The sequence below is a fragment of the Lissotriton vulgaris genome, chromosome 6, assembly GCF_964263255.1.
Source record: "Lissotriton vulgaris chromosome 6, aLisVul1.2, whole genome shotgun sequence".
NCBI classification, from domain to species: Eukaryota; Metazoa; Chordata; class Amphibia; order Caudata; family Salamandridae; genus Lissotriton; species Lissotriton vulgaris.
Window position 1 is genome coordinate 99,577,811 of NC_141694.1, and position 25,756 is coordinate 99,603,566.

The following is a 25,756-nucleotide window of genomic DNA, read 5'->3' on the forward strand; positions in this document are numbered from 1 at the left end:
TTGAGCTAGTTTTTTTAGTGTTTGGCAGCCATTTTGGACATGCTACTACTTCGGAGTGTTAGTGCTGTAGCTATAATCACATGTGTATTCCCATGCGATATAAACGAGCCAATACTGGTGCGGTAAGGTTATGAAAAGGGGATTCACTTCATTCATGCGAACATTGCTTTTTAATACTTTATTTGATCCTAGGAGGAGACTTTATGCTGGGGGATTCTTATCTGGCATTTTGTTGCTGCTGTCCGGGGGGGCATTTCTTGGAGCGTTACTTTGTTTAAAGGGCCTGTTAGAGCCTCTTTTTCTCATGTTGAATAGGTTAGGGCTCATCACGTGTATTACCACAGAATATGAGTGTGCAGATGTGTGCTGCCAGTCTGAACCCGTTCGCACCAGGATGGCACCTGGTATACTGCCAGCTCAGATCCAGTTAAAGAGTGCTTGGCTTACTCTAGGCTGGTCCTACTCAACTCTGAGCAGACAGATAAGTAGCAAGTAACGCAATACTACGGTCCAAGGATACGCTGGTCAGTGATGTGGTTTGCATTGCAATTGGACTTTGAAGAACCTGAAAATAAATACAGAGCCAATAACCAGGAAAAAGTGGACAGAGGGGGATAAGGCAGGGAAGCAAATATTATAACGTGCCTCGGTTGAGGCTCGTTCTTTGATAAAACATTGCACTGAAATTAGCGAGCTTACTGTCGCCTCAGTTAGACTGTCGTTTATTACAGTGACCTGGGTGAAGAAAGATTTTGGTCCTGAATTATCGGTACCTACTCCCCCGGAGTATGCCATTGTGAGGCTAGATAGGAGCGCCAGGGCATTCGCAGATTAAATAAGCAGCTTTGGCTTCTCTCAATGGGTTTTTGCCCGTATCCATATAGCTGGTCACTTGCAAGAAGGGATCTTTTCCAACCAAGATGCCCTGACAGTGGAAGCGTGTCTTCCGTTAAGAGGGACAAATCATCATACAGTGCGGTTTGAAGTGCGTGGGGAAATGGCGGAGAAAAGTACACAGAGTAATTGTTTAAGAAAGTAAAGTAAAATATCGGGAAATAGATTAGCTGAAGTCCTTGCCAAATAAAAAAAAAAAAAAAAAAAGTGGGTATTGTCAGCCATTGAGGAGATTGCTCCTGTCAGAGCTAAGCACATTAGCAGGAGGAAAACCTCAGCTCTGTGGTTTTCAGAAGCACTTAAAGACCTCCAAAGGCAATGTCGTAGGCAAGAACGGAGATGGAGAATAGTTCTCAATTTGAAGTGAAAAACAAACAGGAGCTAAATCCATTAATGAGGCTAAATAGTCTCATTTATTTCTCTTAAGATAAGATCTGCTAATAATTCTCCTAAGGAAGTTTTCAGACGGTTAGCAATCTCATGTATCCTTCCCCCCACCCTCACCCAGGCACAAAACGAGTTGGGGAATTCCCAAGACTTTTGTAAAAGAAAGGTTCTTTAGTGAAAAGATTATGAAGATTTTTGCAGAATTTCAAGAGCCTACTGGCATGTCTGTGGTTTCATTCAATGAAGGCACTATCCCTGGACAGCTTACTAGCAGCGGTTTGGCCAGGGTCTCTCCCATTCCGGTGGCAACAATTAAAACCCTTTTAGAGCAAACCACTTCGGGATTGCCAGAGACCCCTGTCCTCCTAGGGTACTACAATTGGCCCCAGAACCAACTGTGGAATACTTGGAGGAAGTGTATTCTCAGGCCCTGGAGTCAGCAGCACATCCTCTGTGCTGGAAGGGAGCAATGTCATCCTCATTAAGAAAAATCCTAATGGAGACTTGGGAGATTTACAAAAATCTCTGCTCAATTTCCCTGCTGCCAGCCCCAAAGAAGCACATTATGCAGGAATTAGCTCAGTTGTTCTTAATCTACTACAAACTCTTGGGCCATTTCCAAGGAGGAACCACAGCACTGAATCTGCAATGCTAGCAACAGCCAATTCCATTCCTTTGGGAGAATAAGGAGGAGGATTCATCAATTCTCCTAAATTCAGAGATTACTCCAAGAGAATTCTGACCGATGAGTAGCGAAGACTGTTCTGGGCACTTGGAGTTGAATCAATGTAGGCTTGAGTCCTTGCACCACATGTAGAAGCACTTCCTTTTAGCATTATAGGTCTTTGCTGGAGCAAGTGCTAATGATTGCACCAATCTCTCTAATCAGCCGGGATGCTGAGATGAGTGGTCAGCAACCAAGCTGTCCAGTGGACTGTCTTCAGATCATAGCGGAGGACCTGTCCGTTTTGTCTGGAGAGGAGCTGGTTTGTGAGCTGCATCAGAGGACATCAGGATAGTCTCAACCATTGGCTGTACCAGGATGGGAACGGCTACACCAGGGCAATCAGATTCAGGGAACAATGGTTCACCATCACCTCTATTCTCTCCACCCTGGGAATTAGCGGGAAATAGCAGAAAGGCTTCAGAAAAAGACGTTCAACCATTTCATTGATAAGGAATTGCTTTGGAATCTGGGTAGAGGTACCTGTGGACATACCACTGGCATTTCTTGTTCTGAAGTGTGGCAAATAGATCACATCCTAAGCAGCCATGTTGCCAAGTTGAGGGATTTTGGTTTGGGATGGAACACTTTGGCCCCCCTGCAAGGTTAGAATGTCCTGCCACATTGGAGCAGGATCAACACTGCTTTGCAGTTGGCTGGGTCCAAACTGAGCTGAAATGGTATGCAAAATAGCGATGGACTGGGATGTGACCAGAGTAATTACTAGTGGTAGATTTTAATTTAAGCATTCAAATAATCACTTTTTTGAATACTTTAATGTGTCACCCTAAGTGAGATGGGTATGCCCAGACATGGCTACTGTGCGCATGGTCACTGGAACCAAAATATACCTGGCTGATGAGCTATAACTCTGGTTAAGCGGGTCCCAAGTTGCAGGTCTGGCAGTTCAGGCTGGGCTGTTCCCATTAGAGGGTCAAGACGGATTTGCACATGGCTGGGTCCAAACTGAGGTGGCATGGTATGCAAAATAACGATGGACTGGGATGCGGCCAGAGTAATTACCTGTGGCCAGGGTTAATTCAAGCATTCCATCGATCACTTTATTGTATAGTTAAGTGTTGGTAACAGAACCACATTTCCCTGAACCTCTCCATGCCAGGGGGCGGGGGTTAAAAGCTTTGCACATTTCCCTAACCATTCTATTGATAAGGAATTCCCCAGCAAGTGGGAGATTGAATACCTGGAGGCGAAGTCTTGGCATTTCGCCCTCTCCGGTGTTGCGAACAAGTCTCACTGTGGGATTTCACACTTGAAGATCAGCTGTAGCACTTGAAGGTTCAGTTCTTTGAGGGGCATCTGTAATTTCTGCTTAGTCAGTGTGCTTCAGCGCTCTCCACTCCCTGCTCCTTTGTAATGCCCATACCCCTATCTCTTTTGCTAGGGTGGATAGTTTGTGCTATTTTAGCCCCATACTACCATTTGTTGAGTAAGACCATGGTAGTGGTATCCGTTTCTATCTGTTCCACCTTCCCCCAGACTTGCGATAGATCAGTGTTCCTTGCCTTCAAAGCCTTCCAGAGTGGACAGTTATGCGATTGATTGCGTCTCCAGGGCTCCCATGCCCCTGACGTTCAGTCTGTTCATGTTCACTCTCCACCCTGTGCGCGATTAATCCATTGTAATGGTCATCGAGGGAGTTGGTTGCCTCAAAAGGTCTGCTTAGTGAGGTATTTTTGCTATTCCACCATTTCATTTCCTAGCGTACCTTTTCTGTTACAACCACTATATTTTCTTATCTTGCAGTTGCTCGTTGCCAGTATTTCTGCAACAACTCCTGAGACAGCCTCAAGTGGAGCCTGAGGTTCAGTATCAATACTAAGCATGATACCATCATGCCTATGAGTTTCTCTGCTGTTAAAGCTCACCCCTTCTGCTAGAAGCAGGCTTGTTCCATCACTGCTTGTACTCTCTTCTGTAATTGGAAGGCTTTTTCCTGTCAGGAGGTCAGTATGACCGCTAAGATCTTTAGGTCTCTCCGATTGGGTGGACAACTTTGATAGAGAATCAGAATTTCTGCAGTGTTTACCTCACTGTGTTTTTCCCTTGCACTGCAGGTATGACTTTGCCTCTATGAGCTCATCATCCATGTAGGGGTAGACGTGGATCCACCTCAACAGGTGAGCCACTATGGCAGCCAGGCATTTTATAAAGACCAAGGGTGCTGATTTTATCCCAAAGCGCAGCAATTTGAACTGGTAATGGGCATGGTCTACTACAAACCTGAGAAACTGGTTGGGTCATTTGTCCATTGGCACTTAGGTATGCATCCTTAAAGTTCAGTGTTCTCTTGGAGTACCCTTTTTTGACGAGCAGGATGACCTCCTGCAGCGTAGTCATGTGGAACTCGTGTTCTGATGGGCCTATTGAGGGCCCTGTGGACCAGGATGGGCTTAAATGACAGATTTGCTTGGATACTAGTAAGTATACTTGGCCCCTGTATCCACCCAGCACTCCAACCGCTTTACCACTTTGGTACTTCTTCCATAGCCTTATCAGATAGCAGATCATACACGTGCCTTTCAAAAAAAAAAAAAAAAACAATTATAATTTTTTTTTAAAAAAAGGTGCAAGATGTCCTTGGTGTTTTCTCCCTTTGTTTTAAGTTGGGTGATGTTTCAACAGTTCAATGCAATATCCGTGTTCCAAGATGTTGATTATCCATGTGTCAGAGATGGTGTAATGTAGTTGGCTGGGAGAGTCCTCGGGACGGTATTCCTGCCCCGAATTACCCTCTGGAATGTAGGGCACCCACTAATCTTACAGTGTCCCAATCTTTTTTCTTTCTCCTGAGGGAGTCATCCACTGCTGTTCCAAAGAGTTACTCTCTTGTGAATGTCACTAGAGACAGCTGCCTGCACCTTCTGCTTTGAACCAGACACTCCAAAGGGTGGTTCCCAAGCATAGTCGGACTGTGGTGTCCAAAACATCCAAGACCTACTTCAGCCAGATGTTACTTACGGTCTTCCCCTCCTGGACTACAGACTTTCCCCTCTTCCAATATGGTGCTGGAGAACAGGCTTAATCTCTTCCCACTGTTGGTGGCCACAACTGTTTAAGTGTGTGTTGAAATTTGAGATTCTCCATTGGACAGCCGCTGAGCAATCTATTTTCATGCCGAACATCTTCACCAGTTAGCTTTCCCTTTCGCGTGTGAACCCACAGATGCCTGTAAATTAGCCCCCTTACTGGCCGTGGAGAGGTCTGCAGTGACCCCAATGTACGAGAGGTTCTTTGTAGATCGCCTGTATTTTTTCCACACCGAGTTGCACCTTTCAATGTGGATGGTTCCCTAAAGGCCTCCCTTCTCTGATCTAGCACAATTGGCAGCACTGGGAGTAACTGGGAGCTCCACTGAGAAGGCAGCATGCTTTTACTGTCAAACCCAAAGGCTTCCTACTCCTCATCCACTGGTTTGAGTGTTGCAGGCAGCAGCAAATCCAGCTGCTTAGGTTGTTCCGCTTCTGCCTTTATCTCAACTGTTTCTTTCGAGGGTTGGATGGGAATATTTTATTCTTTCAAGAAGTCTTCAAAGTCCTTTTATCTCCTGAGGAGGGTCTTTTAAGTATCTTTCCTTCCTCTTGACTTGAGAGCACTTTCCTTTCGGCACTGACCCCTTTCAACACTGAACTTTACCCTTCTCTTGATCGGCTTATCCCTCCCATGCTCTTGATCGCCTTTAGGACTCAATGGGCTCCTTCATCTCTTTGGACTGTTGCCCTCTGGAGGCTTGGAAGTCAAGAATTTTTTTCTGGAGTCTGCCCTAGCGGCTCCATCCCTGAGCCGGCCCCACTTGTACATTGTTTTTTTGCAACAGTTTCCTCAACACCTTCCCCATCTCAGCGTTTAGCATCTAGGCGTTGGAGTCCTGTTGTGTCATTTCAGCATCAATGTTGCTGTAGGTGACCTCTGCCCTAGGGGTATGTTTCTGCATCTGCGAGACAGCATAGTGTTTCCACTTCTGCCTTACTTTAAGGATCTTTGGCTGAAAATCAGAGCAGGCATCACAGCCCTGCAACACGTGGTCTCAGGGAAGGCACTCGTTGCAGACCTGGAGGTGATCCTTCTGCTCTAACTTGTGATGGTATCTAGGGCAGAACCTGGACAGCATATGCTCAATATCCCCGATGCATTTTATGCACCACGCAGTCGAGGACCTTCTGGTACTGAAGGGTTACCTAAACCAATGCCTTTGGCGATTAGCTTCAGTATTTGTTGGTATTCCTAAGTATTTGGAGGTTTTCCTCAATTTTTGAAAGGTTTTTTTGAAAGCCAAAAAAAATAAAGTGTTTTCCTTGTCAAAAAAAAAAACCACAAAAAAAAAACGTTCTCCAATCTGTTCTGGTGCTCGCTCCACTGCACCCAAGCCCAAAGGCGCAAAAAAGAATCTGAACACAGCAACAACGCAGTGGAGCTTCCAGGGTGTACCTCTAACATCATAGAGGTGGAACAAACACAACTGGTCGATGAAGCCTTCTGCACCCCAAAACACACAAAAAAGAAAACCGACACAACTGTCGACCCAACTACTAGATGGTAGAATGCAAAATATATAAATCCAAAAGATTCATACTGCAAAACAAAGTTTGTATTACCTTTCTGAATTTAATAAAGCGGATGATTATACTTGTTTTAATGAATAAAGTGTTCCATAGTTTGCTGGTTTATATTGAGAAGGAGCTTACACTGGACTTGATTCTGCTTAAGTAGGGAATGTTAGGAAAAATACCATTCTTGTTCAAATTTTCCTTACCAAAGAAATTTTTTCGCAGAGCTCAAATTTGAACTACAGTAAAACTGGTTCAATACAATGGGTTGCCAAGCAGAGAGTTTTGAAGTAGATTTTCCTTGCAACGGGCAAACAGTGCACATCCTTGAGGCTAGGAATGGCTTGGAGTTGTTGGTTCAATCTAAAAACTGCATTCTGGATTTGTTTGTTGGACTAAACACCTTGCAAGTATGATGTATCACCCATTGACAAAAACAAGATACAACACAACTAAGGGCGATGAGACGTGGATCGTTTAAGAGGCAAGTCAAGTGTAAAAAAAAAAAGATTTAAAAAATCTATATGAAAATAGAATATATAGAAGATCACTTTATGTTTTCATGATGTATAAAGGTCTTTGCAGTGCTGATCTGGTTTAATAGTGTTAATGTTGCATACATACAGACCCCATCCCAACACTAATTTTACAGTAAATCTGTACTGAAGAAAAGAAACTTAACTTGTGTAAAGATCAAAAATATATAGCAAACTTAAAGGGACAAGATTTAACTATAGTGGCTACAGGAATAAGAGGTAGCTAGCAAATGTTTCACATCAAGCTTTTAGGGTCCATTAAGACCATCTCAATTTTCTTTGTTTTGATATCAATATAGATACGCACACCTATATCTAAATCTATGTTCTTATTTGGTAGATTTGTCAGCGTTATGGTTAAGACTTCAAAAGTGACAAAGTGGCTAAACCAAACAATGTGGAAGTAGCCTAGATCAATTCAACCATATGACCCCTAAACTAAAGGAAATGCCCTGGCTCCTGTTCATGGTCAACACTACCTACAAGTTCATTAAAAAAAAAAATTACAAATACTCCAACTTACCTGACCAGGAAAGGAGTTGCCAGGGAAGAACCAGGAGTCAAGTCTTTGCCAGACTCGGAGACTACAAGGTAGAAGAAAACAAAAACAGAAGGGTGGACTTCTCCTTCTAAGCCCCCAGGATATGAAACAGCATACCCATTGGCATCAGGACTGCTACATCTCTCCTGCAATTCTGAAACAAGTTGAAGGCTCAACCAATCAAGTGACATTATTCATATATACTATAGGAACTAATTTGTAACCTACTCCTATGTAATGACCTTGGTTTGTACCCCTGAGACTTCACCTTTGTTCAGTGCTTTCTATCTTCCCAACTTGGTTTGCACTATACAAATAGCCCAACATACACAATTACAAAAAGCATCTCAACACAACATTTCTCTTTTTAGATTTATTATTACAAACCGGTATGTGCTCTTGTTGCAAGTCTTCGCACGGTTGCTTGAACGAAACCGGTGCAAGAACATTTTTGATAATGCAAGAGTTCTTCATTGCTATGTCAGGGTAAATGATTTGAAACAGCAATCCGTTTGGAGGTGTGAAGTTGAACAGCATGATTCATTTGCATCACCTCTGCTACTCTTGCCTAAATTTAAAAAGAAAAAGTAAACATATTTTAAAGTTTTGTGCACAAAATATTCTTCACTCGTTAGAGCGCATATTCAAGATAATGGGGCTAAAAGATTAAAATTAAATTGGAGAAATACTTGCCAGGTGACAACCAGTCTAACACCAATCGGAATAAGCCTTTCAAGAAGAGGATGTAGTGCACTGCAAATAAACAGCAGAATATTTTGGTAAACAGTGTAGTACATTTACATAAGTAGACCATGAGACAATGCCAAACAGGCCTTGAGCAGTACAGTAACCTAGGAAGTGGTCAACTATGGGGGGGTGGGGGGGTGGGGGGGGGTTGTGCATACTAGAGAGATGGGGCAGGGGTTACAAATGAAAACTATTAACACTTTCGGTGCGGCGCAGATTCTTCCCCGGTGCTGGACATTCCAGAACAGGGTGTGGTCGTGACGGAACCATTCCGTAATCAGCACAGCTCAACCGTGACTGATGACGAAATGGTTCCGTCACCAGCATCGAAGGGGTTAAAAAAACTGATATCAGCATGTCATGTTAACAATAATCACAGATGCTGGAAACGTAGAAATTATGAATGTGCTACAGTAAGTCTACCTGTACAATACTAGACCCCAGTATGGCCACTCTCCAATGGACAGAAAGACCCCACTTTCAGGAAATAGCCTACAAAATGTATCAGGCAACTAGAGGTTCAGTATTTGATTTATCGTACTCCATTCAAACGACTTAGTAAAAGCTTCTTTTATATCACGGACAGACAAAAGACAGATCTGAACTAGAAACTTCCTCTCCCTGAAAGCCTGAAACTGCAGTCCCCTCCCGGCTATCCACGAAATGACAGTTCTCAGAAAGAATAATCTGCAGCTCTTTGTTAAAGAAAATGCCTCATTGGATTTCTAAAGTTAGCCCTGTCTCTCCCCTGTTATTTCTCGGTCTGTAAGTCTCCGGGTATGGGAATGCAGGCAATACACTTTGCCTGTTTGAGAATGGATCCTCAGCCCTCATCCAGTGCAATTCTAAACCAGGGGCATTCGAATGAATCCCCCAAAGTCATTGTAATTGATACTGTAAGGCTAACTTTATGGATGAACAGCCGCTCCTGTATTTGCAAAATCTTTTCGATCTATGCATTATTTACCCTGTATATCCTCACACTGCTTTTATCAAGAGGCTATGGCTTCATTCATGCTCACTCAACATTTCCCTATTTCAGACTAACTTTGTTTGGCTGACGAGGCAACCATAAAAGTACATAGAAATGACAATAAAAATAAGCAAATACAGGCATCATTACTTCAGCGCAAATACATATTTAACATGATGGGAGTCTCAGAAGTCAAAAGAGAACAATGATAAAACTCATAAAATAAGAACAAGATATCAAACAGTTATCCTGGGTGCATAGTGCTGAGTAACGGCACAGCGGCTAGCAAAAAAAGAACAAACATAGGAAGCAAGACACTGGTAGTTGTTGCAGAAATGTAAAAGCTTGGGCACACTGCTTAAAGATCTGGGACTTCATAAAAGAAATGTTTTTAAAACATGCGGTGTAATATGTATATGTATATATATATATATATATATATATATATATAGCACTCAGTGGGGAGTGACCAACAGGAGAGTCGCACTCTAACAAAGGATAGCTTCCCCCAAACAGCCTTTATTGTAGGTCAAAAATCAGAAATTTGAAAAAAAACGTGTTATATATATATAAAAAATGTTTTAAAAAGTAAAGTGCATAGTTGTTTGCCCAGACCAGTCGTCACAGGGACATGGACTAAATTCCAGGTTTCTTTCAAAGCCCAAAGGTGAACCGAGCAAATACTAAATCGTACCTGCCCTGAAACAAAAAAAATAAACAACGTGCTCACCGCCCACGAGTATTAAAACAAGTAGGTATTCTGTAAACTATATCGATACTCTAGTGCGGGTAAGCTGCAACCGTGGGCTTAGTCTCTCTTATTTTGCTCTGTTGGCTTGGGCCTGGGCAAGTAATAACCCTTCCCTATTGTCCATAACTCTAAGCTTACATTCTCCGGGTGTATGTTACCTCAAAAGCTTACTCTATGTTCCTAGAGTTCAGTATGACAATTTTCACCTTGACTTAAAAAAAAAAACTCAACTGTCGCCATTCTTTTTTCCCTTTGAAGGCCCTCTACTGGCCCACTGAAATTTAATAAAATTTGGGGTTGGTGAAGCGATTTTTACGGGTTAGGGTTCATTCAATGAACAGCAAGGGCAGATAGATCCATCTGGGGAAAACCCTTGAAACACTAAAGGGATAAATAAAGATAGATAAGTAATGTGTTGGAACTAGGCCTTGAACAAGCTGAGAATATTGACTAACAAAATGCACAATGTAATTTCTGCTAGGTAATGTATTGCCTTTCGCTGCACAAGAGTGGACTTTATCTACTGTATAAAATCGAAAAAGTATTTGTATGAGGAAACTGATGTACATGTATAAACCAAAATTTTATAAAAGTAAGAATCAAAAAAAAAAAAAAGACTAATCACAATAACCAACAATCACTGGATTACCCACTAACATTAGGTTCTGGGTTAGTATGCTGCCTGGAGTAAATCGCTTCTTGCCTCATTGAGGGTAGTAAGTGCTATATAAAAGTGCAATTACAATACAATCTAGGCAAATTCAATGAACGGGTCACAATAGTAGCCTATATGCAAAGATATTTTTTTTCTATTTCAGTTTAATGGTACGTTGAACACTTCTAGCATAAATTTATAAGCAGCCTATGCACTCTACCGTGTATGATTTAAATACAAAGTTGATAAAAAGCAGCATTTGACATCGAAAGTAGGTTTCAAATGTACTATAGTCTACATCTTTTATGTGGACCCTCAAGAGTTAAAACTTGCCTCCAGCATGACTATGCAAAATGAGGCAGGAATGTACGTGTGTGAAAATGCTTCCTAGGAGGTAAACTAAAGTAGCATTAATAGTTCTCGCAAGGTTTTGTCAGAGTGCCAAAAGGAGACATATGTGAACATTATGTGCAAGCCTGGAGACAGGGCCAGCTTTAGCGCTGGTGGTGCCCTGTGCGACAATGTTTGTTGGCGCCCCCACAGGCTCCCTCACTACCACCCTTTAACAGTGCCCCCTTAAGTCTCCATAACCACTCTCTCTCAGATGTATTCAATTAGTTATATAGCCCCACCTATACCAGTGTAGGGTGTGAAAAGCACTTTACATCACACACACACATTACACTGAGACAATCATATGTGTGTAAATTAGTGTACAGCAAATGTTACATAAGCAAGAAAACTACAAGGTGAATCACATGTCATCTATAACGTTAGACAGTATAGTTTAAGATAGCTTAGTCTGGAGAAGCACAGACTTAGAATTTAAAACATAACCCCGTGGTTGGGAGTTACATTTAATAACAGATTTTTTTTAACCAAATTGAACCCTTTTTGAAACATTAGATTAACGAAAGACGGAGGAACACATCATAATGCTCCAATCTATATCTTACAGTTTGCATGCAGCTCTTTGATGACAGTTATGAGTTCACTGTTCCGTGTTAGGCATCTACACTACTAGTAAGAAAAGGACCTCTCTGACAAAAGCACTGACCTATTTAAACTGTATGCACGTTGTGATCTGCATGGTACACATTCTTTGCAGCAGACACATTAACCCTCTGGGCTACCATAAAATGATTTAAAACTTCCACTAGACAAAACTTCTCTCTCTCCAGAAAGAACATCACTGTTATCTTGGCATTTTTATTCTTGTATGGAAATTGCGGAGGCCAGCAATGCCGCAGCAGGTGCTTTTAAAGCCATAAAATACTTCCAAACGTGGTGCCCTCTGGAAGAGTCAGCACCCCGTGCGGTCGCACCGCCCTAGAGCCGGACCTGCATGGTGACAGAAAGCTAGAGTGAAACTTACCTCAAGACAACATTCTGAATCCTTGCTGTGTGGTGCTGGTCTGTTGCCTGTCGGGACGACTTTCACACAGCTCCATTATATGCAGCCTAGGTAAAAATATTATGACTCTTGATTAACATATTTAAATATGGACTTTCTTAGCATTAGGCTATTCACAACTGATTCAAAGGTTTGAACATGGGAACACACAAATGGAAGATACGCAGGATTAGATGGAGTCCACCTTTTACACATTGAAAATTGTTAAGAGAACAATCTCCTTTTCAGTCAATTTAACGAACTTACTAATGCCATTGCAAAATATGTGGCCCTCACAACTCTTCCTACTTTAATTGCTATTCTGTGTGGATTCATGCGAGAGGATTCAATCTTTCAAAGATCAGAATAAAGATACATCTAGAAATACACAATAGCAGTTTGTAAATGGTAAGGATAGTAAATTAAGGCTAGAGATAACACATACACAGGTACAGTCAGTGTGCAATACACTGAAGTGGCTCCTGGCGATTTAAATCATGGACATTATTATCACCCAACTCCATGATATACTATATAAACAAAAAAAATAAAAGGAGGGGGGGAGGGAAGAGAGTCAGAAGCATGAAAAACGGAGATGACTTTTCAGGGATTTTACTTTACACTAGCCCCTAGTGCACACGCTCCACATACTGAGCTATTTTACATCAAGAAAAACCCAAGTCTCCGACGAAAACATTATTCTGTTAAGAGCTAAAAAGGGAATAAAAATGGCACTAACAGTTCACTAATTCTAAAGCCCAGTGCCCTCAATCTCACTTCTCTGTCTTCTAAAGGTCCAACAGCCTTGATGTAGGGGCAGCAAAGTGCAAGTATTTTTAATAATTTCGAACATATTGCAAAATCTAGATGTGCTCAGCTTAGGATGAGTTTTTCGAAGTCCGCTTACATGGACATATGTTCATATTTGCAGAAAGAAATCTGCATTTTTTATTTCATGTGAACGTGGTGTCTGCATGTGCTTTTCCATTTCAGAAATTCAACGAAACAAAAGCCAACATTGTGGTCTCTGTATTAATAAATTGCATTTCCTTGTGTTCCTCATGAAAAAGCCAGACTCAAGATGTGCCTGTTTTTGTAATTTTCAAGGTCCTTTGCTCGAGTCTTCCCTAGAGTCCACACATTCGATTAGTTGAACTGTTCACTGTATTATATAAAGATTATGTAATTTCCTTCATTTCCTATGCACACCTCATTTATTAATATGTAGCAACGTATGTGTTTTCAGATGTATCTTATTGAATGCATCCTATGTACTAGACTACTTATTGGTCAATGGTTCGATACATTTCCAGCCCAACCCTGTCAGACCATTATAAGTAACTGAAATGTGTGTGGTGTTGGTCTAAAGCCCTATAAAAGATGTTGTTCTTGGAATATGTGCCAGACATACTTGGGTTCCTGATCTGAGCAGAATCTGCACTAGTATGTTCTTTGCTTTGCATTTAGATCCTGGTATTGGCTTAATAGAGTGACCTTAGGTTAGTCCTCTCACAGATAATGATGGAGTTTTTTTGACCAAGTTATTTCATAATTACCTAAATCACTTTTAAACTTTAGTAATGATCTTGATTTATAAATAAACCCGTCAGGTTTAAGCTGGAATCCTGTCTTGCTTACATTATTTGATTTGGACTCAGTCTTACGAAAACTCATTAGATAGTCCTGTTCCTACGACCCAACCCTCTCAGTTACTTAGTCAAAAGTTGTGCCAGAATCTGTAGCTATGAACGCCAGAGGGCAAAAGACAGCACATAAATTGTACTATGATCCTAAGCTGGGAGCACAAATGGACTCTCTAGGTGCAGCCATTTGTTTATTACTGCCTGCGCAGACAGAGTTGAAACTTGTTTTTTGTGGTACAGTGAGGATGTGTTCCTATGGGCTACTCCTTTCTATAGAGGTTACTTGAGAAACTCTTGGTGGCATAGTCTAAGTCTTTGGTGGCATTTTTCTGGTCTGATAGAGTACTGGGGGGGGGGGTTCTACTTTCATGGAGTCTACATTTCTGTGTGTTTTCGGGGCTGGTCCAAGGCTCTTGTTCATTTACAGTCATTAGCAAGACAATTGCTACATAAGCGGCCTTTATCAGCAGGAGCTGATAAAGGAGAGTACATATGTGCTACATGCCATGTGTGACAGCTTGAAACTCATTTTGAACCTTGGATGGTCAACATAGCTTTATTACTCATGCAGAGTGTGCAACGTGGCCCATCACAATGCCCTTTATGGTGTGTGGCCTGGAACATTTCAGTTGCAGAGGTTATACCAAAGTTCAATCTCTTGTCATAGGCAGAGCACAAAGTCAGAATGTATGTGCATTAAGTTGAAGTGCTGCTTTAGTTGGCGATATATAAGGAGGAGGTGCAGTCTTCGGTAGACACAGGAACCTGTAGGTTCAGGGATGCGATTATCCTCTTGCAACCGATTATCCTTCTTGGCAGTCATATGCCAATGACAACTGTGACGGTATTCATCTGTATTGATTTGGAAAAAAAAGACTCTTGGGGTTCACCACATCTACCTTCCCCATGTCAAATTTACCCTTCACTCTTAGCTGGATCACGGATGAAAACATATGCAACAAATCCACAAAACCACACATGACTTGATCCATTTCTTCTTTAAACTGTAAGCTTATGAAGAATGCCCCTTATATCTCTAGGATGGGTTGATGCAGGAAAAACAGACTATGCCTAGTTCCACTGCAGAGACATGCCGGAATGGTCTGCCTAACCAATGATGTCACTTAAAATTACCCACTGGCCACCCAGTGTTCTACCTTCAAGTTAGGATGAACTAGTCATGCAGCAGACTAGGTAGGTATAGTGCCACTAAAGGGCTATTTTTTTTAGGTTGTTTTCAAACATTGGGTGGGGTAGGTGGCGGCAAATCTGCTTCCTTGCCATTAATCAATACCAAAACCTTAAGTCAATCCAACTATTAGATACACTGCGATGATTCCACTGCCACCAGAGGCAGACCTCACCAGGCGCACACAGAATAGCTCTGCATAAATGTCAGTGGATACATAAACCATGTGGTATGTTGACGGACCACAGAGACTAGACATGCATCTTGCCAAGTAATAAGGTTTCTTGCTACCACAGGAAGCCACCGGTTAGATCACCCTTGCATTGAAGCCCGCTTTCCCATATGGAACCAGTATTTGGGCAGTCACAGGCAAAGTCCACCACAGAGTGAGCATTTCCGACCAGTATCCTGTAAGCATCACCAGTAGCTCACCATGTCCTCCTGTAAGGTGCGCATAGCCCTAACAATATCTCAATAGCACTCTAAAGTAGACAGCAACGCCTCCATGTAAGTGACCAATAAGCATGCCCATATGCTCTGGCCATGCCTAGATTCTCACTTAATGACATGATGGATCAGGCAAAAGACCTTTATGGGGTATTAGTGTCAAAAAAGCATGCCTTTTTACGGTGCCCATGTTGGGTTATGCACTTGGGCTCCCCATCTAGCTGCCTGCGATGGGCATGGAATGTATTGCTCCGCTGCCTGAAGACTAGGTTCACATTATACATTATACAAATAGCTCCTACATGAATACAACGATTACATTATCTTTCACCTACCGGGCTTCCCTGGTTTAAACACTTAATCTGTTCACATGATTAGCACTATAGACTGTTACTTCAGAGTGCACTGAATTAAAACAATATTCAGTCATATGAAGAATAACTTGAGAGTGAAAACGTCTTATAAGGTACAGTCCATGACATGACTGTCTGCATGGTCAATTAAAAAATAAATGTGTTTTAACAATACAGATTTCAAGAGTTCCTGGAACCAAATCTAACTGGGTTCCGAGTTCAGGGAAGGCTGAGCCATGGGCTTAGGGGCACTCCGAAGTTGATCGGTGTAGGTTCTGAGCGGAACTGGGGTAGTGTGACTCGTGGAGTGGGGAAGGAGGGTATGCAGTCCAAGGTCTTCCCGTGAATACTGGTGTCGTGGAGTCTCGTGATTAGGGTGAGGTGAGAGACTGTATCGAAGGGAGCCGAGAGGTCCAGCAGGATAAGGGCTGCAGTTACACCCCGGTCCAGGAGGGCACGGTTGAAGTCGGTGGCGGTGAGAAGTGCGGTCTTTGCTGTGATTGCTTTGAAAGTTGGATTGGGAGATGTCTTGATGTTCTTCTCTTCAATGAATTCTGAGAGTTTGGCATTGTTGGCCTGCTCTACGACCTTTGCTGGGAAGGGGAGCAAGGAGATGGGTCGGAAGTTTGAGGTCTGTCGGGTCAGCGGACGGCTGTATCAGCAGGGGGTTGATCTTTGTGTGTTTCCAGTCAGTCATCCGCAGTGTCAATGGAGCAGTTGATGGTGCGCTGGAGTTTGGGGGCAATGGAGGAGGCTGCTCAGTGAACTAGGTTATGCGGGCAGGGTCTGATGGGGCTCCAGAGTGGATGATCTTGAGTGTGTCGTCCATGGCGAGTGGGGTCCAGTTGAGCGGGGTAGGTTCGGGTGCAGTGTGGTTGGGTTCGGTGGCAGGGTCTTGAGCGCCGAATCTGATCATGGGGGGTGGGGGGGTGGGAGGAGTAGATGCTGAGTTTGTCCCAGAGTTCTTGGGAGGGAGGGATGTCCATTGTCTCACTGCTGGGCCTAGCAAACTCCTTGATGATGGTGAAGAGTTATTTACTGTTGAGTGCGTTGATGGGGCCATTTTCTTGTGGATTTGAGGAGGTGGTGTGGCGGCGGCAGTTTTCTAAAGGATGCGTGGGTTTATGGGGTATTTGTGTTCCTCCATCTCATCTGGGAGACAGGAAACACTGGAAGGGTCCCTGGGGGGGGGGGTGCACACAGGGGCAAGGGCAGCAGAAAAAAAAAGGAGATTAAAAAGGCAAGAAGCAGAATCAGAGAAAAAAGCTTACATAAATGCTGATAAGAGAGGGGACAATCCAGCAGAAGAGCAGTGACGTTCTACCACCAGACCACAGGGTTGAAGTACAGTCAGGGGTCTGCAGCTTGAGGAGAGCCTTAACCCTTTCGCTGCTGATGACGAGCTCAGCTCGTCATCACCCACGGGTGTCGTGTGCTGATGACGAGCTGAGCTCGTCATGAAGAAGGGGAATCTGAATATTTCAGCACAGCACAAAAATCCCCACAGCAGCCATGTGGTTAAACTCCTGACCAGGGGGTCGGCACCAGCATCGGGGGCAGCAGCAGCTACCAGACAGAGCTGCACCGTGAAGTGAGCAAGTCAACTACGAATATAGCATTAGCACAATAGAGCGGGACAAACGGGATGGAGTCAGCAGTATCTGCCAGGAGAGTATAGGGCTCTTTTTTTGTCTGCAGTTTTTTTCTTCATATAGCAAGAACTCTGCACTAGGGTGTTTTACTGAGTACTAGATTAAATTACACAAAGTCAATGTAAGCACTTTAGTGGTGGAGAAAGGATACTGGTGAAAGGGAGAGGTAGAACATGGACACTCCACTGGGCTGAGCCAAGACAAGTGACAAAGTCTCATGCCAATGGCTGAAAGAGACTAGTCAAATAAAGCCCATAGTTAAATGGGGCAGACATAAAACCTATTCCTTGTATATTAGCAAGCCATGATGTTGGGGCCTTCTTGGATACCAGTCTATTACTCTGTAAAGTTACATCTACAGGGAACAACAAAAGTTTTTCTATTATATTAAATATGTGTTTGTTTCTTAGGAGAAGGTTTGTTTTGCTTGTTGTTATCCCCATGTTGTGGTCTGCAGCACAGCGCAGCTGTCACCAGACAATTAGGGGACAACCCACAAGTTGAGTCAAGTGTACATGTTTGGATTGGACAGAATTTGTGTGCTTCCACAGAGAGTGTTTGCCCTGCACACTGTTGTGATAATTTTATGTATTCAGCTGTCCAATCTTGAACTTTCAGGGCAGCACAGATGGAAGGAGGACAGTCATTAACCTACATGGATCTTTAAGTCTAACTTGACAGTGCAAATCTCACCCACACATGCCAATAGACCTGATTCAGACATAAGACTCCAGATATTTCGTGCCAAAAAAGGTTTCCTTTTGGCTGTCTCTCGCCTAAAATTGCCTCTCCTTCAATATGTCACTGGGAGAAACACATATTTCGGTTTTTTTTGTGTTGTTTTTTTTTATGTCTTCCACCATCCTCTTCCAAAATGTTGGTATGTATGCTCACCTGACCTTTTAACCTGACTTTAATCCACATTTCCTCGGCTGCACACAAATACATACCTATTCCCACGAGACCTACTTGTAACGTATTACATTACCATCCAAACCATCAACTGAAAGCCAGACCTATTGGCATTACCACAATTGGTTAAACTGCTTTCGGCACACGAGCTGCTCTTGGTATTAACTTGCACTTGCTTCGGACATTTTTCAAGGACGGGTTGAGCTTGTTTTCGAATTTCAGACCCGGTAGTCGCGCCCACCTCGCGCTCCAGTCCCCACGGGACCTCCGATCTCCTAAAATATTCCGAGTGCCTCCACCGTGCCGACTCGGGAGGTCTGAAACACACCGCATCCCGCGCTTCGACGAACTTAGCCCACAACAATACAGCGGCGGGAAGGAACACCGCCAGGAGATGGCGCGCATCACGCAGAACGGAGCGGCGGGTACCACAGACACTACTTGCGTGGCGCTCTTGAAGAGTCTACTCACCTACAATGATCGCCTTCACTCTAGCAATTGGAGACTCCGGTTGGCGCTGGCCTCGATACCTTGTCGCAGGATAACTAGGACAGACTGGCTGGGACTTCGACTCTCTCGAAGAGGGTTACAGATCTCAGGCCAAGCGCTCCTACGCAGCAGCAGCCTCGGGTTTAATTAAAGGGACTCATTTACGTCACGCAGAGAGCAGGTGGTGCCCCACTGACAGAAGGCGTGGGCGGGGACTTATAGTAGGAGTGTACCTCTCCGCCAATGAACAGGCGACAAGAACTTCGGCAGCAAATCATAGGCCATTCAAAACATGTTGAGCCCTGGAGCCAATGAGCAACTACCAATGCCAACTATAACCAATCGCGCGGAAGACTTCTTACAACAATCCAGTTTGACAATTAGTCCGCATGCTCAACAGAATATGTTTCTGCAAACGCCATTGGCTCAAATGTGGTTATGTAAGGTCCGCATGCACTGTAATAGTGAAAAAAAGTGTCCTTTATTTTCTTGACTGAAATGCCGAATTAAGCAAGTGGGTGAGTTGTGTAGATCTCTCAAAGTTTTTCCGAACAAACTAACTGGTAGTTACAAAAAAAATGGAATGAGTAGGAAAAACAACCATTGTTGTCAATGTTTTTATCTGTAACTTATTGTGACAATGGTTGAATTAACAAAAGTTATATATCATTGGGTCTGACAGACCCTTCTGGTTGTGGGGATTCATAGAGTTTGTCGGTGTCGTAACGGAAGAATGACCGGATGCAGGTGGTATCTTGTATGTAATTTATTTGGTAGAAGTAAGGTAGATACATGAACCCCAACAGGAGCTGCCTACTTGCTGCTTAGCCCTGCAATCAACTGACATTCACATCACCCATTATCCTAACAATCCACACAGATATCCACAGGCTGAGCTGCAAGCTAAAGCAGATACCACAGTAGGTACTCCAGAAACACGAAATACCCAGAGCCAACGTCTGAACTGCACCTTACAATGTTTGTTCATTGTGTACCTACTATATATTCATATGGTAAAATAAATACTGAGTTTAGGAGCAGTAGTTATTTCTACACCTACTACTTTATTGTTTGAATAATGAAATCATTACAATCCACGTAAAAAGAGAAAAGGTTAAAACATTCAAACATTTTTACTGTACTGCACCCACGTGCTCAGTAAATTAAGGCAGTAACATTATTGGGTTAAAGTTCTAATCAAGAGCAGGATGACCTTCACTTGTGTGCAAGCACAAGGTGGCAATATGTAAATGAGTATATTCAATAAAAGTTAGAATCCCTTCTGAAAACAACAAGTAAGCCACCGAAAGTGCGACCTAGTGCAGACGGGAGAACATGTTCGTGGAGCAGTGAAAAGTTGAGGGGACTTGAACAGCTTGCAGGCTTAGTACTGTTCCATCTAACAGATCAACCATAGTATGCTAAGTGTGTTCTGTATGACTTGATATGTTTTAACGGTACAAAAGGGGGTGGTGATGGACGGAGCATCTGAATCAATCAAACACTCACACCCAGTCAAAAGATCTGGGTTTAATCCATCGCCGTTCTTTAGCCCACTCTGCCACCCCACCGGTTTCTGGCATTCCAGCCATCTTCAGCCTCTCCAAGTTTAATGAAGAATTTTATAGTACAGTGAACAATAATAGGGTGTTGGGATTATATCTTTTCCTCTGCCACACAGCTTAAAGTTTCATAGTTCCTGTGGCAGGGTTCTGCTATTATCAGTGGGGTGCAAACTTCTAATGTAAGCATTCAAGATCAATTTTGTAAAGCTTAGCCGGGGCACCAATTTATATGTAAAGTTCAGGGTTAGGGTGATCAGTAACAAAATGTTGGTGTTGCATCTTTTCCTCGGCCACACAACTTAAAATGTCATGGTCCCTTTGGCAAGGTCAAACTGTTTTCACAGGAGCACAGTCTTCTAGTTTAAAAGATGAATTCAAATTCCATTTTGTAAAGCTGTGCCAGGGGGACACCAAATTACTGGGAAGTTACTTCAAGCGTAATGCATTGATATGTCCAGCAGTGATTGTTTCCTGGTTTTGACACAGGACATGGGATTTCTGGTTGAACTTGCGGGATCAATATATACAAAGGTTATGAAACTGACGTTTAGGGCCGTATTTTCCGGATTCAGAGCCGCAATATTGCTAAGCTTACAAGACCAGACTCCCAATCTGTTCCACTCATGCCTCAGTTTTGAGCTGACCATTAAGAAAATGGGGTGGCCCAAAATGTCAAAAAAGACCCGGGTAATAAATGTTATTCAAAAACAATTGTCTCAGACAATTATTTCTACTCAAGATAAATCAAGTGAATATTTATAACCTTCCCTTAGTTGTGGGGCATGTCCAGTAGATCAGCCCAAGCACATTCAATGATTATTTGTATACAATCAAACAAAAAGCAACAGCAATAGTTATAAATCCAGGGCAATTTTTAATTCATTGCAGTCATGGCTATCTCAATGTATAAAAAGAAGAATTGTGGTTGCCCAAAAGAAGTATGTGCAGAAAATTGAAATGTAAGGTGCTAGAATAGAAAAGTAGAGAAAGGGCATAGAATAAAAAGTGTTTCAATTTTTATATACATGCAATAGATTCGCACAATATACAATTTACAAATGGCCTGGCATGTAATAAATTCTAGACACTTTCTTATGGAGACGTTGCTTCCAAATTTGTATTGCACAAAAAGTGTGTGACACCATCCAGGACAAAGATTATATAGCGTCGACGTTTCGACTAGTCTTTGAGGCCTTATGGCAGATTAAGCCTTGGCCATGCGAGTCTTCATCGGGACTATTAATGTGGGCAGCCAGAAGAGTAGTACAAGCCCTAGTGGAGGTAGGTGACAAGGAGTTGATGTTTTCACTCTTGTTCACAGAGTTAGGGAATTAATACCTGTTTTCATAGGGCGGGCCTGAGTGGTATGTTAAATCAGGTAATGCAGGCGCTAAGTCTCTGCTTCTTCAATTCTCATGGAGATTAGTTGGTCCCGTTCTGTAGCTAACAGATGGCCCCTTCAATCGGCCAACTGGAGGATTTAAATCGCAGTCGCTAGGGTGATTTGAATCTGCCCTTCGGCTTTCGGTGCAAGTCGAGTACCTAAAGGTACAACGGGATTTATGTCAATTTCGGCGATTTTGAGCTGTGCAGGCTCGTCAGGACTGGGCGAAGACATACAACGTGCTCTAGAGACTCAGCCGATTCCCCACAGCCCCTGCATATAAGCTCATCTGATGGCCGGTGCCAGTGGAGTAGATGATTAAAAAAATGCCACTCTCCCAGACTAAGTGCCAGGAATCTCTATTTTGAGTGAAAAGGGTATGTATAGGCTATATATGATGAAAGAGAGGCCACTTGGTAGGAGTTGATTACTGCCCATGCATGCTTACGTTTGGCATGGCATACCTTGTTGGAAGAGTAGGAACACAGTTGAGTGTGCTTCTTAATACATAATTTGAAAGCTACATTACTTGGACCACAGGTCACTTGCCGAGAGTTGCTGCACGCATTTGTGGAAGAACCGACTATATGACCCGCCCGGGTTACTGGAGCTGATGTCTAACCATAGCAGGAACTCGAGTTTAAGAGGCCTAGCTCTAATCGGATCTATGTTGCAGATGCAGTCCTTTGCAGTGGAAGAACCTTTTTTTAGATCTTGGTCACATGTTGGTTTAGTGTGAAGCTGAGCTTACCTAGGGAGATTTCAAGACCATGCGACAAAGTAGGGCCAATTTTAGCTTTGCTTAACTTTCAACATTGGACTAGGCTCAGACTTATCAGCTTTTTAGAAAGTTTAGAGAAACTAACTTGAAGAGCTATGGCTTTCATAGCGATGTCATTATGATGTTTGACAAAAGTGCCCCTTGAGTCAATATCCCTACTTATTTATATGATTTTCGTACTGAGAGTTCAGTTGTTGCATGACCAGCTGCCACCTCTGTAGCTTTTCCTGCGAATATCACAACTTGGGTTTTCTTTAAATTTACCTCCAGGGTATTCATGGTGGTGTAACAGTGTAATTTATTTAGCAGTCGTTGCAGTCCTACTCTCATGAGGTTGAAGAGAGCAAGGTCCCTCGTGGCGGCCGGAGACACAAAGGACAATCCCAGGTTGGTGATTGCGGCGGGCGGCGCTGGGATAGACTGCGGCTGCATGCAGTGGGGCTGAGTCGGGGCTCAACTAGAGACGCCGCGATTGATGGGCCAGAGACGTTAGACCTACTGCATTGACGGGGAGGGGGTCATCCCTGTGCCGCTGAAGTGAGTGCGCAGTGCCCTAACATTGCCTCATGATTGCTGGGGAGAGGAGCGACCTTCTGCGTTCTGTGGGGACTGTGCTGCTCGCACGGCCAGATTGAACACTGGGCCCCTCTGATATTTGCTGCGGCCCACGGCTGACCTGTGCTCTGTAGGGCCGGCACTCCACAAATTTTGAGAGTCCACAGAATGGACATCAGTGGCCCGCACTGTGCCCTACACGCGCCCTGCTTCTCTATGCTTTAGCTGAAACAATAAAAAGTGCACAGGGGGCCAACTCATCTATATCTTTGATCTATGAGAGGCGCTCCCGCACGGGGGCTTCACGGCACGGAATTGTGGGGCTTGGCAGAGGCATCCATTAGAGGGTTGAGGTGCCTACGCGTGGAAGTGGCCAGACCAGGTCCGGTGCGGCCTGTGTGTGGGTCACCTTCACGCCTGCCTTCCCACCTGCCTAGAAGGCGAAAATTACCAGGATTGACTCGCGCGAGTGACCCACCACCCTCTAAGTGATGGCAGCGGATTAAGGCATGATTATAGCCGCCTACCGACTGTCGGGGTGGCCGACGTCCAACTACTACCACTAAAAATGACTCGAGGCAAGCTGCAGGGCACCAAAAAGAGCACATTAGATCGCTATGCGGGGTCTGGGGCGCAGGCGGCGGAGTCAACGAGCCAGGCCTCTACAGGCCCAGACAATGCTGCATTGATGGTGGCAATAACGCAGTCTCGGGAGGCGCTGGAGGGGAGGACAAAATTCGGGCGGTATCGTCTGATGTCATGCTCATCCGCCAAGATTTCCGCAAAGCGGTCGACAATAACAGAGGCTGAAACCCGCATATCAACTACAGAAGCTACAGTCACATCCCTCCAAACATGGCTGTCCTCTCTGGAATCTATAACGAAAGGTCTGGCGATCAGGGTGGAGGACACCGAAGGCAGAGCTCGGAGGAACAACCTTCGCTTCGTGGGTTTTCTGGAGGGATGTGAAGGCAACAACATGGAACAGTTTCTTATAAAGTGGATAGCGGAATGGATCGCTCAAACCTCTCTATCTCTATGTTTCATTATTGAACATGCACAACGCGCCCTGATGCAGAAGCCTCCACCAGGGTCCAGACCACGTCCCATCATTGTTAGACTCTTGAACTTTAACGACTGCAACGCTATCCTTGCACAGGCCAGACTGGCTGGTAAACTCCAATACGATTCCCATCACATCTTATTCTTCCCAGACTACACAAGACTGGTACAACAACGCCGCTAATCATTCACGGCGGCAAAGGCTTGGCTGCAAGACCTTAAAATTCAGTATGCTCTGCTTTAACCGGCCCAGCTGAGTGTTGTTTACAAGTCACGTACCCATTTCTTTGACACTCCCGAAGAGGTCTTTGCCTGGGAGTTCGAGAGGCACCAGCTTATACCGGACACCCTGCAGCGTCTTTACTCGAAGTTGTCATACGGAGAAGCCGCACAGCAGTAGATCAAACCTAAAGGGAAGACAAATCATAGATCACGATTGAGATGCCGCTCAAAATCACGGGCACTCCCAGGTGGATGAAGATCGGTGTGATTCGTCACTATCACCACATGGAGACTGAGGGCCGTAAGCAAAACATCTATTCGGCTGATGACATAGTTTAAGGGTCTTTGAGGGACTTTTCCCCCATAACTCTCTACTCAGTGTCTGAGAACTTTATTTATGGCTGTGGATAGTTTAATGGGGATCCATTGGTGTGGGGTTGTGCCCTGCTCCCGTTGGCGCAGATGTAAGACCCCCACTGCGACAGATGCTTCAGCTGTTTTGAGATATTGGGTTGGGTGGGAGGGGGAGGGAATGATATTGTTAACTTTTGTTGACTGTGCTGTGTCATACTTTTCTATACATATGGTTTACATGCCCTACATTCACTTCGCTCACTCTGCTCTATGACAGACCCCGTTGTTAGGCTCCAGGTTGTCAGCTGGAATATACGGGGGCATTAGGTAAGATTAAAAGAGGGGCTGTCCTTCGGCAGGCCAAACGCGCCTCAGCAGATGTCCAGCTTCTGCAGGAAACCCATCTCTTGGGTTCCAGGGCGCCATGTGTCTCCCGTTTTGGATACATACTGATTTTTTATGCAGGGTTCACCAGGGGCTCACAGTCCTAATTTATTGCAGAGTCCCCTTTGAACACACTAAGACATGGTCCGATCCCCAGGGTAGATGTGTTATCGTGACTGGCACATTATAAGGGGAATCTGTCATACTAGGCAGTATCTATGCTCCCCCCGCTGTCGGAGTCATTTGTGGAACACCTGACGAAGACAGTACTGGAGATGCCCACGGGCCTCTCTATAATAGGTGGAGACTGGAGTGGTGTCTTGATTGCGGCCCAGGACAGATGGAGACCACATGGTGGGCTGGGGACACTTAGAGAAACACAACTTCAGACATTGGTGCAGGACATGGGATGGATAAACACATGGAGACATTTACAGCTGATCACACAAAGCTTTACATATTACTCTACAGTTCACGACTCATTCTCCTGCTTGGACTATATATTTATACCGGCTACTTATTATTATCGAACTGTGGCAACGGATGTACAGCCTGGGGGCCTTTCAGATCACTCTCCAGTGGTGCTGGCTTTGCGTTT

General features: G+C 43.9%; 2 protein-coding genes across 3 annotated transcripts in view; one reads left to right on the top strand and one right to left on the bottom strand.

Moving 5' to 3' along the window:
- Positions 1-19,052, bottom strand: part of LOC147706863 (uncharacterized) — a 98,139-nt gene extending 79,087 nt beyond the window's left edge. Inside the window, exons 1-4 of one of the 2 annotated variants that reach the window (XM_086926034.1) lie at positions 18,834-19,052; positions 12,149-12,234; positions 8,341-8,400; positions 8,035-8,215 (exon numbers count right to left, since the gene is read on the bottom strand). In XM_086926034.1, the coding sequence (XP_086782160.1) occupies positions 8,035-8,184 (150 nt within the window). In that variant the 5' untranslated portion in view covers positions 8,185-8,215; positions 8,341-8,400; positions 12,149-12,234; positions 18,834-19,052. The remainder of the gene's footprint in view (positions 1-8,034; positions 8,216-8,340; positions 8,401-12,148; positions 12,235-18,833) is intronic. The other variant, XM_086926035.1, reaches the window with a different exon arrangement.
- Positions 19,053-19,306: 254 nt separating this feature from the next.
- Positions 19,307-25,756, top strand: part of LOC147706864 (uncharacterized) — a 138,485-nt gene continuing 132,035 nt past the window's right edge. Inside the window, exon 1 of the mRNA XM_086926040.1 lies at positions 19,307-19,369. The gene's annotated coding sequence lies outside the window, so the exon portion shown is untranslated. The remainder of the gene's footprint in view (positions 19,370-25,756) is intronic.